The 12,531-nt window shown below is 39.0% G+C and overlaps 1 protein-coding gene across 2 annotated transcripts; it reads left to right on the forward strand.

The window, feature by feature from the left end:
- Positions 1-587: 587 nt before the first annotated feature.
- LOC120044572 (galectin-2-like) lies at positions 588-2,904 on the forward strand. Of its 2 annotated transcripts, none has more exons than XM_038989237.1 (5): positions 588-631; positions 1,158-1,253; positions 1,658-1,737; positions 2,191-2,362; positions 2,628-2,904. In XM_038989237.1, the coding sequence occupies exons 2-5, from the start codon at positions 1,239-1,241 to the stop codon at positions 2,772-2,774; spliced, it is 414 nt and encodes a 137-aa protein (XP_038845165.1). In that variant the 5' UTR covers positions 588-631; positions 1,158-1,238; the 3' UTR covers positions 2,775-2,904. The 2 variants fall into 2 exon arrangements, with proteins under 2 accessions (XP_038845165.1, XP_038845166.1); XM_038989238.1 differs by lacking the exon at positions 588-631 and adding an exon at positions 851-921.
- The last annotated feature ends 9,627 nt before the right edge of the window (positions 2,905-12,531 follow it).

Consider the following 12,531-nt stretch of genomic DNA (forward strand, 5'->3'; position numbering starts at 1 on the left):
AATGGGGTAGGGAATCCCAAGAATTCCAGATAGCAAGGATCATACTGTTTTGGACTGGATTTCAATGTTATATCATAAAATTCATGAACACGCTGTCATTTAAGATATGTATAAAATTGTATTTGTGGATTCATCTACTTATTCTACCTGATGCCTTTTCTAAAATATTTTCAATAGCGTTTTTGTGTGTTTTGCACTTGGAAGACCATTCAAAGACTAAAAGGTTGATAGGATAGGGACGTAGTCACACTTTCCCAGCACATATATCCGAATATACTGTTGATTCATAAAATCTATTCATTGTTGTATTTGTTAAGGGCAGATCATGCACTTTAACTGTCCAGTGTTTCCAGATTTCTATTAAATATGACCTAGAATTAATTACAATATTAGTTAAATAGTTATTTCCTTCAATTGTTTTTATTATATTAAAAAGCAGCTTTTCTGTGTTTGAAACAACAGAATGCTGTGGGCGTATACCAGTCGTTAAAAATATTAATGACAAGTAAACGACTTAATGGCCAGCTCAGCCAATGAGCCAATGAGACGTCTGGGCCAAAAACGTGACATCACGTTATATGAGGAAATAGCAAGCGTTTTTGAAACGGTCTGTTTGAGATACAACTTTAAGGTGGGGTTTGAAGTGTGTTTTCTTCTGAAATGTATGCTTTGGCCACAAAATATGAGTAAAAGATGAGTTGATAACATTATTTGGGTATGTGTTAACACAACATGAGCTTTTAAAAGTGAGATCTTTCACTGGACAGTCATTTACTTTAAACACTGTCATTACAGCACCACTAGTGGCTGTCAGCCAATCAGCATTCAGGGCTCAAACCACCCAGTTTATAATATACAGTGCAGCACTACACAGTTGATTACTGATCAGAGTGAATTTGATCAAATATCAGGCTTTTCAATGTGAGTAAAAGCATCAGTTTAGTAGGCAACTATCTTCACTGCCAGTCTGCCACCAAGCTTCTTCTCATAACCTAGTATCAGGGTGTGAGTGAGAGAATAATTTTAATTTATTTATTGAATCATCATTTAGCACGCCTCACTATTATGCTAATCAGTGAGTGACCTGTGTGAGGAGGGTTGCGCACATAAAAGGATAGTTCAAACTTGCAACTAACATTCTACTCTCTGTATCTCAGGAAATAACGGTATCTTGTCCGATCCCAGTCCGTCTTGCAACTCAAACCACTTGCAGGGCCGCTTTCACCACCAGTGACAACATGGTAATGCCAATGGTAAGTCTTAACTTTCATGCATATGCTGATACTTTTATTCCACGCAGTTACTTACTGAAGAGGCTGTGTTTATACAGGCAGCCCAAATCTTATCTTTTGTGAGAAAAGATCAGAATTGGGCTGCCTGTGTAAACGCAGCCATAGTGGCCTACATGCTTACTGCACTCAGATATGTGTTGCTGAGTGAATTAATTTAAACGGTCAGGCCCTTGAGTCTTGATTATGTTTTGACAACATGGTAATTGTTGAAAAAGTAATCTATGCATGCACTGTACATTGTGATTCCAATGATTATTAAAAGTCAGTCATTAAATATTTTATAACCCAACATGACATATTAAAATACAAAATCACCTTTACCTTATGTTCAAAAGCACTCAATTTAATTATATGGTTCTTCATAGGAACTTGAGCTGAAGCATGTGGAGCTGAGAGCTGGAGACCAGTTCAAAGTACAGGGGAGGATTATGGATGAGGCTGAGAGGTACATGTAAACACTTTTATTTTATTTAACTAGGAAAGTCAGTTATGAACAAATTCTTGGTTACAATGACGGCCTACCCCTGCCAAACCCGGACGATGCTGGGCCAATTGTGAGCCGCCCTATGGGACTCCCAATCACAGCCGGATGTGATGCAGCCTGGATTCGAACCAGGTACTGCAGTGACGCCTCTTGCACTGAGATGCAGTGTCTGCACCACTTGGGAGCTGCATTTAACTGTTTTTTGTGTTTATATCACACAGAGGGACCCATAAATTAATCTTATGCATAAAAAAATTATAAACTACCAGTTTCACAAATTATTGCTCGAAAGAGGAGAGGACGGACCAGAGAATGGTTTTGTTTTGGTATACTGTATGCATGAAATCAATTAATGTTAGACAGACATGTATTAGGGTTTCTGGAATTATGTGATTTCCTATTTCCCATATCCAGGTTCCAGATCGACCTGGGCTGTGATGAAGATGACCTGGCACTGCACTTTAACCCACGCTTCAATGATGACACTGATGGTACTGTGCTCGTGTGCAACTCAAAGATTGCCGGCTGCTGGGGTGATGAGAAGAGAGAGATCCACAATCCACTCCAAAGGGGTTCTACATTCAAGGTGTGAAAATGGAGGTTGAAAATATGGAGGGAGGGGGGTTTGATCCTGACTATAAAAATTGAGAATCTTGGGCATAATGTTTCAGGTGTTCAATATAACAGAAACAATTAGGGCCTATGTCCATGTAATCTCCCGCTAGTATCATTTTAAGGAAACTAGCGCTAATGCTTAGTCCAGCTTGTTCGTTGCAATTGGCCATGTGGGTGTAAGGGTGAATGTGCTACAACACTAATGATGTAAACAAATGGGGTTTCTCCCTCTCAAGATTGTGCTGAAGCTGACGGGCGACATGTTTGAAGTGGAGATGCCTGATGGACAGGAGATCCAGTTCCCCAATCGTGAAGGCCTAGATGTCATTACCTACATTCGTATCAAAGGAGACCTCAAACTTACTTCTTTCAAAATCTACTAGACCCCAATATATGAGGGGTGATTTAGTTAGATCAATGGGTTAGGACAGGAGCAATGACATTCATCAAATCATTGTTCTAATATATGTATTAGTGAACTGTTGGACATATTAAATATGTATCTGGGTTGACCACAGTCTATCACTGTTTATCTTTTTTCCCATAGTATGGTATATTTGTTGCAATAATATTTACAATCGCACGTACACTAAACACAAGGGTAATATGAGGATGAGGTTATGGAACTATTTGCCCTGGAATTTTAGGTCATAATACCTTTCCAGATCTTCTTGAAATCGACAAACAAACCACTTCCAGTATGGAAGTTCAGAGAGGTCTGGTGTGATGCTCCAATCAGCAAATCCTGGGCCAGCTTTTCAGTATTCTTTCAAAATATATTTATCCTCTGATTCATGGGATGGGTAAAACCGGCCATTTACTTGTTACTGAAGTTGTACAAAAATCTATCCAAAATTCTACTGTGTCTTTGAAGTGGCATCCATTGATTCGTTTAGGGCGATGAAAAGGGACATTGTGATCCTTCGGTTTGTGCCCCTCCATGGTGTTTGTGCAGATGGCTTTACAGAAGGGACACCTTACCCAGCAGCAATCACAAAAATGCTTGATCAGAATCTCATCTGGCCTCTCCCTGAACTGCTTCATGTTCAGGAGTGACACATTGCTGAGGCTTCTGTTGATCTCCATGATTCTGTTGGCAAGACCTTCCCTTACCTCTTCTTCGAGGAAGTCAAAGTCGGTTATGTCACAGAAATCACTGAAATGATTTTCTGCAAATTTCAGCTCATCTTTTAGAGCACTGGAAAACTCTCTAAGCCACATGTTGGTGTCTCCATTCCTGTTTTTGACCGTCTTGTTGCTGTATGCACTGCATGGCTCACACACTGCTCTTTAACTTTTATGTTCCCTTCAATCAAGGCAAGGACTTTGGACCTTTTTGTGAGCATATATTTCTCTACATTCTCTCTCATAGATTTCTCAAAGTGTTTCCTTGGGTTGTGAATGTAGGTCATGAACTTGTCAAAATTCTCCTCCGCCAGTGATGTCAGGATGTGTTTCTCCGTGTTAGACCTGTTTCCACTGAATGGTGGGTGACTTAATTGCATTTCTCCAGCCAAGTCAATGGCCGTCTGGTCATAGACCGCCTGTACAATCGATTATTTCAGTGTGTTGCAAATTCACTCAGCAAACACAGCTGCAGATGAGGAACCTTTGCAGTGTCTTTTGAAAATCTTGTTGTACTGTGTTCTCTTCTGCTCCAGGTAAGTAAGGGCATCATTGTTGCTTCTGAATTTGTTATGGGAATCTGCTAACTTACTTCCTGCAAGCTCACATACATGAAGTGAAAGATCAATCGTAAATTCCTTTTTGAATGCATATTTTCTTATCTTAGATTCAAATTCCTTCATGCTTTCTTTGACATGAGTTGCTATTTCTTGCATGTAACTGTCATTGTCATTGAAACTTGTCTAAATTAGGGGTGAAAATAGCCAGTAGGCAATACGGTGCAGTATGAGTATCATCAAAATAAATTATTATGAAATGATTATGGTGGATCAAACCTACTTTTTGAAGTGATTTGTTTGGCAATCAGATGAAAACATCACACAACACCCATGATATGTGAAACTGAGCCTGCACAGACTGTGAAAAATAACAGTAAACGGGATAAGATGTTTACATACCACAGTATTCCGTCTAAGATTATCATATCCCAGGCATTTTATCCAGGTTTTACATAAACGGGATACAAGCTTTTTGGGTTATTGTAAACGGGATATGATGTTCATATGCCTCAACTCAAAAACAGAATACTTAAGTATCCCGAATAATAACGGGATATTGGTGTGCACTAAAAACTGCTATGGTGAAAGCCCTTCTGAATAAAAATAATCTAGATTCTTCAGCTTTTAGCAATTTTTGGCCAATCTCCAACCTTCCATTCTTAAGCAGAGTTCTGGAGAAATTGGAGTTCAAACAGCTAAATGATTTTTTAAGTGCCAACTGTATTTAAAAAAAAAAATCCAATGTGGTTATTGTGCCCAGCACAGAGACAGCCTTAGTTAAGGTAGTAAATTATTATAGAGCCAACACAGATGCCAAACAGCTCTCTGTCCTTGTACTCTTAGATTTAAGTGCTGCATTCGACGCTGTTGACCATGATGTCCTTCTGGACAGACTGGAGAGGTGGGTTGGCCTCTCCGGTTCTAAATTGGTTTTAGACCTATTTAACCGGTCGAGAGTTTTTTGTGACCCTTGGTGAACATAACTCAGAGAAAATACATATCACATGTGGCGTTCCACAAGTTTCGAGTTTGGGTCTGGTACTGTTCAGTTTATATATGTTACCCCTTGGCAGCGTTATCAGAAAGCACAGCATTGATTTTCACTGCTACGCAGACGATACACAACTTTACATTTCTGTGTCACCAGAGGATTTTAGCGCCATGGATAAATTATTAGACTGTATTAGTGATTTAAATACTTGGTTGGCTCATAACTTCCTCCAATTAAAGACCAATGTACTTATTGTTGGAACCAAAGCACAGAGAGAGAATCTAGCCGCACATTTGAATTCACGGGCAATAAAGAAAAAACACCAGGTAAAAAATCTTGGTGTTATTTTTGATTCTGGACTACATTTTGAGTCACACATTAGGAATGTGACCAAAATAGCTTTTTACCACCTGAGGAACATTGCCAAGGTGTGGCCGTTTCTCTCTCAGGCTGATACAGAGAGACTCATCCATGCTTTTATTACAAGTAGGCTAGACTACTGTAATGCTCTCCTGTCTGGTCTACCCAAGAAAGCCATTGGTCAACTGCAAAACATACAGAATGCTGCAGCACGAGTACTGACCAAGACCAGACAGAGAGCACACATTACATCGGTTTAAAGGTCTCTGCACTGGCTGCCTGTGAGTTTTAGAATTCATTTTAAGATTCTTCTCTTGGTTTTTAAATCAATCCACGATTGTTCACCCCAATACATGTCAGACATGCTTTTAAGTTATGTACCCAGTAGGTCCCTCAGGTCCTCTGGCACTGTCCTTTTAACTATCCCAAAGTCTAGGACCAAGAGGCATGGAGAGCCTCCCATAGAACCTGAGGGGGGCCGAAACTGTGGACATATTTCAAATAGATCTTAAAACATATATTTTTAGCTTTGCTTTTCCTTAGGGTGCTTTTTAGTTGTTCAGTTTGTGTCATTATTTTGTTTTTTACCTTATGTTTGTTGTGTAGTAAATATTGCAGCTTTTATTTTTATAGTTTTTTCCTGTCAAGCACATTGCGTTTCATTCCATTTCTGAAATGTGCTGTATAAAGCTTGATTTGATTTGCATGTAAACGTGGTCAATGACAATCGCCAAATGTCATTACACTTTTTGGTGTTTTGTAACAGATGTCTCTTTCCATGCATCAAATGGTGTGAGTGCACAGTGCACACAGTGCTCTCTGAAAAAAATAGACCCCCCCCCCCTCGAATGTCACCGTATAATTCACACTCTGCCTTTTTTAATATGCGGCTGCTGCAACAAATGCATTGAGGACATACCTGATGCAGTTTTCTCCTCGCTTTGTGATCGGTCACCCCAATCTGTTTTCAGTTGCCGTTACCTGATCTCTTCATCATACATTTATCTTGTGTAGCAGCATGGATCATTTTCAGACACCATGAGGTCTATCTGTTCAAGTAATGTTGAAATCTCGATTGGATCATTCATACTCTTTTTGGAGGTGAGATACCTATTTCTACACATTTCTATGAGATCCATCAGATCATTGTTGTCCTTTAGATCACCCAACCCAAAGTCTTGCTCATTCTTGTGGGTAAAGACGATTATTGTAAAGGCAAGGGCTCCCTCTCCAAGCATTCTTTCCAGCCACCCCACTCCCATTTTGAATTCATCAATATGCTGACCCAATGGTAGAAGTCAGAGGACAGTATTGATACCCTGCTTATGCACAAGTGGACATTTGTGATTCTCCTGGGTAAGTTCAGAACTCTGCAAGCCCAGCATGTTGATGACAGAGACACAACGACCGGACAAATCACACATCCTGGGTGCTATCTGTGAGAGTTCTGCTGCTGGTAGATCATCTTGACCAAGAAGGAGATTTCCAGATTCAATCTCCATAGAATCAGTGCCACCAATCAATGCAATTGTCAGAACAGGTGTCACTGAAAAATTATTATAAGAACAATTAAATGTACATACTGTAAGTTAGCTGTAAATCACGTACAATGCTATGACATGATGGTTGACTAAAACAATCTCACCTGTCTTACTTATAATTGTAAGTAAATTTCTTACCACTTTCTGGGAAATTAGAAGATGTTATGATTTCTTTATTTTCTTCATCAGTCTTGCTTGTCTGTGCTGTGTTGACTCTCAATGTCTGTGATGTCAAGGGCCTCAGGCTCCAACTGTAGAAATAGTTGCCGTGCTTTAACACAAAAGCTCTAACTACTGAGAGATGTTGGTCCAAATTGCCAAGTATTCTTGAAAGAGGTTTAACCTTACTTGTACAGGAAACACAATATCACTTATCTTGAACATTTCAATGACCCCCCAATTGTTTAACAATAGTATAAACACTGCTGTTGCAATATTTCTTACAGCTTTCTTGCTCACTGTGTCAACATTATCCACGTTTCTTGAAATATGGGTGTCAGTAAAGTGATCCAGGTGAACCATGGTATCTTGATCTTGATGAGCCTAAGGAATTGTGCAAGTGGGGGTTAAACTTTCCTCACAACGATCCACCAAATCATCACTTTCGTTTTCAATGTCTGTTAGGTATAGACAGAGACAGGAGAGTTGTTTTTTGTTAGGATATTTCAAGATTTAATATTCACATGGTTCTATTTTAACAAATCTAACAATGGTAACTCTTAGTGCAATCACGCAGTGCTGTCAAATTGTGGGTGTGGCAGAAATATTTCAAATGCTGGCGGTGACGCAAAAGGGCAGGGTTTGGATGAATAAATAAATTGTAAGTGTGACAAGAGCTTGACCACTCACAGGCCAATCAACGTTCTTCATGGCTTTATACTGCATGCGGTTGTCTCAAATTGTGTAGATTATTAACAGTCTTTGCATTATAATCAACTCCTATTCGTCTGGAAGGCACGCAATATTGTGGATTGATACAATTATTAAATAGCATACAGTAACGAATAATAGCAACAATAAAATGCATCCAGTTTTGCTAAATATGCTATTTGCAATCCACATTGTTCTAGTTGGCTTCAACATGTAGGTCTACATGTCTTTACACATCACAGTCGCACTTCTCCAGAAATAAAAAGGCTCTTACTAATTGTATTTAATGTGCGAGTCACGTTCTCAATAGGCAATATACTTTTGCCGTTGATATGACATTATAGGACTGAAACATTTAAATACATTTGAAGGAGCGTGGCTTTGGTATTCGGACGAGACGCGTTCTTTGAAAATGGGGATGGATATTTGAACACGCGAAATTAAGTATGCCGGTGGGTCGTTCCACTAAAAGTGCCATAACCCTTTGATATTTTAGGTAGAAATTGTGCACTAATATTGCATTTTATAAGCCGTTTATATTAAATTAAGTGCCCTTTCATATAGACCACATAGAGAATGCAATAAATCTGATTTTTAAAAAATATTAAGAAAGATTTGCTAAAGTGCCAAAATTCTGCATTTTGACATGTCCCTCCATGCACCCTCTGTGACTTCTAGGAAGATTTTAATCCACTTAACCCCAACATTTCTCAAAGTGTTCACCATCATTGTAAAGCCCTAGTTATTTTGTAGCTTTGACTAAGTCATTTCGGAATATAATTATTTATTTCATGTGATTAGTGATTCATTTACGTCCCTGTTACAGGAACTGAACTCTCATTTTAATATTATGAAATTATTCCTTTTTCAATATAATTTCTTTCAAAAGGAACATTGAAAATCATAGTCAAACCATAGTGTAAAAGCAGGTGAACTGGTTCTACTCTTTTTGGCAATTTTCTGGTGTTTTGTGGTCAAACTGAGCAGGTCGAGCATAACACGTCAACCCTTTACCCATTGATAGACAGGCTAGAATTGTTAACTAAAAAATATATATATTAAGCTTGCATTCAATTGCCACTCCCTGTTACACACAACACGCTTCCATTCCCCCTGTCACAACGAGATAACCTATTGAGACGGAAAAACTCGTTTCTTTATTAAGTTGAACATGTGCTTCTTATGACAATGTTAAAATTAGGTGAAATCAAAAGTTCCACCAATTCAGTGGCGTTTGAGTGTAACGGCGCAGGTACAGTGTGTGAATTGTGAATTATACAAAAGCATGCGGGCAAAAACCTCCAAAATATTTCAAGGCACTCTGATGAGTAGACCATTTTAAAACATTTTATTGATAGGCTGCTTGACAAATGCATGGCCAGGATTTAAAAAAAATATGCACCGACGCAGATGAACCAGACTTTGTTGTAGTAGGATAGCCTATTGATGGCCTGATTTTGAATTAAAGGAAACGTAAAACAAGAAATTGTACAGGAAAATAACTTAAACGTTTCTAAATACTAGGGTCACCGGCATCATCGCATCTCTCGATCCATGATGGGCATATGGACACATGGCCTTGGAGGGGGTTTTACGCACATCCAAAATAATAACAGGAACTGGCTAAAATAATGTCCAATACATAGATAAAAAGGGAATGTCCGCTCACTGTTTTGCTGCTCACAAACATGGTTTTAATAAATCTTTGGTGATTAAGATGTACAAAAAAAAAAAAAAATGCATGGGCATTGCGCCATGGCCACAGCTGACAAAATCCATGCTGTAATCATCTGCATTTGGGAAAAGAGGTCATTTGAGTGGTTCTCAAATGTCCCCACCTCCCACCCCTCCCACCCCAGCGCAAACGAGCTGACGTTAGACAGGTAAATTGCCAAACCTGGTGCAAAATGTGGAAAATGCCAGAGCGTCAGTTTTACAAGCCAAAATTACTAACTAACGTGTGTTTGACAATAATAGGACACCAGCAGTATGATCTCTATTATTGAATCTCTTGATTCTCTCCCTGTGAATACATTTTTAGTTACTTTTGACGTTGAATCGTTATACACGAATATTCCACACGAGGGCGGTATTGAAACCATGGAACATTTTCTTCTGCAACGTGACCCTAATGAACTACCTTCCAGTGCATGCATTATAACATTTACTGAAATAGTACTCACACATGTTTAGAAACTATTTAATGTTTATAAATTATTTCTTTATTCAGACCAAGAGTACTGCTATGGGATCATCCATTGGCTCCTAACTATGCTAATTTGTTTGTGAAACAGTACAACAACAACAAAAAAATATTGCCTAACATTATTATATGGGAACGGTTCATTGATATTTGATGTTCTATGCAGTCTGGCACACGTCAAATCCGTTTCCTTGATTTTCTTTTTTTGTGTGAGGATAAGGTTCTATACTCTGATCTATACAGGAAACCTACTGATCGTAACAGTTTGTTGGGGGCTGATAGCTGTTACCTGCTTCCCTTGAAAAAGTGTTCCCTACAGCCAATTCTTTCGAATCAAAAGAATTTGCAAAAAACAATCAGATTTCGAAAGAAATATGGCTGAGATGCAAAGTAAATTCAAGGAGAGCGGGTACAAAAATGGTCAGATTAAAAAGGAAAGAAAAAAATAAGCATTCTTACTACCTGCTATTCAAAGTGAGGTGGCGGGTAGCCTAGTGGTTAGCGCGTTGGACTTGTAACCGAAAGGTGACAAGATCAAGTCCTGAACTGACAAGGTAAAAATCTGTCATTCTGCCCCTGAACAAGGCATTTAACCCACTGTTCCTAGGCCGTCATTGAAAATAAGAATTTGTTCATAACTGACTTGCCTAGTTAAATAAAGGTTCAAATAAAGAGCTCTGAACAAATTAAGGGACTTTGTTTGCAAACATTGGCACATTCTGAGATCGGTAATGTGTTTTCTGACATATTCTCACGGGGCAGAAATCTCAGAGCACAATTGTTAAACTCTGATTTACCACCCCAAAATACCCCTGCACAACGCCTCTACCGGATGGAAATTACAAGTGTAATGGCTGCGCTCAATGCAATGGCACTTACAAACTTAGATCCTTCAAACACACCCAAACAGTGAAACAAATCTCAATCAAAGGTGTTACCACAGTAGGTTAGGACATCTAATCCTTTATTGGAGTGGTAGGGAAACATAACTCATTAATTGTGTAATGCAGTATAAATTTGACAATAATTTAAAAGTTATATACAATTGAAGTCGGAAGTTTACATACACTTAAGTTGGAGTCATTAAAACTCGTTTTTTCAATCACTCCACACATTTCTTGTTAACAAACTATAGTTTTGGCAAGTAGGTTAGGACATCTACTTTGTGCATGACACAAGTCATTTTTCCAACAATTGTTTACAGACAGATTATTTCACTTATAACTCACTGTATCACAATTCCAGTGGGTCAGAAGTTTACATACACTAAGTTGACTGTGCCTTTAAACAGCTTGGAAAATTCCAGAAAATTCTGTCTTGGCTTTAGAAGCTTCTGATAGGCTAATTGACATAATTTGAGTCAATTGGAGGTGTACCTGTGGATGTATTTCAAAGCCTACCTTCAAACTCAGTGCCTCTTTGCTTGACATTCTGGGAAAATCTAAAGAAATCCGCCAAGACCTCAGAAAATAAATTGTAGACCTCCACAAGTCCGGTTCAGCCTTGGGAGCAATTTCCAAATGCCTGAAGGTACCACGTTCATCTGTACAAACAATAGTACTCAAGTATAAACACCATGGGACCACGCAGCCGTCATACCACTCAGGAAGGAGACGTGTTTTGTCTCCTAGAGATTAACGTACTTTGGTGCGAAAAGTGCAAATCAATCCCATAACAACAGCAAAGGACCTTGAGAAAATGCTGGAGGAAACAGGTACAAAAGTATCTATATCCACAGTTCAACAAGTCCTATATTGACATAACTTGAAAGGCCACTCAGCAAGGAAGAAGCCACTGCTCCAAAACCGCCATAAAAAAGCCAGACTACGGTTTGAAACTGCACATGGGGACAAAGATCGTACTTTTTGGAGAAATGTCCTCTGGTATGATGAAACAAAAATAGAAATGTTTGTCCATAATGACCATTGTTATGTTTGGAGGAAATAGGGGGAAGCTTGCAAGCCGAAGAACACCATCCCAACCTTGAAGCACTGGGGTGGCAGCATCATGTTATAAAGCTTGGTCGCAAATGGGGTCTTCCAAATGGACAATGACCGCAAGCATACATCCAAATGTGTGGCAAAATGGCTTAAGGACAACAAGTCAAGATATTGGAGTGGCCATCACAAAGCCCTGACCTCAATCCCATAGAAAAATTGTGGGCAGAACTGAAAAAGCCTGTGCGGGCAAGGAGGCCTACAAACCTGACTCAGTTACACCAGTTCTGTCAGGAGGAATGGGCCAAAATTCACCCAACTTATTGTGGGAAGCTTGTGGAAGGCTACCTGAAACGTTTGACCTTAGTTAAACAATTTTAAGGCAATGCTACCAAATACTAATTGAGTGTATGTAAACTTCTGACCCACTGGGAATGGGATGAAAGAAAGAAAAGCTGAAATAAATCATTCTCTCTACTATTATTCTGACATTTCACATTCTTAAAATAAAGTGGTGATCCTAACTGACCTAAGACAGGGAATTTTTTACAAG

This window comes from Salvelinus namaycush, chromosome 3, assembly GCF_016432855.1.
Source record: "Salvelinus namaycush isolate Seneca chromosome 3, SaNama_1.0, whole genome shotgun sequence".
Classification (NCBI taxonomy): Eukaryota; Metazoa; Chordata; class Actinopteri; order Salmoniformes; family Salmonidae; genus Salvelinus; species Salvelinus namaycush.

Coding starts and splice junctions, on each gene's coding strand:
- LOC120044572 (XM_038989237.1), top strand. Junction 1,738..2,190: donor ATTATGGATGAGGCTGAGAG/GTACATGTAAAC, acceptor TCCCATATCCAG/GTTCCAGATCGACCTGGGCT. Junction 2,363..2,627: donor AAAGGGGTTCTACATTCAAG/GTGTGAAAATGG, acceptor CTCCCTCTCAAG/ATTGTGCTGAAGCTGACGGG.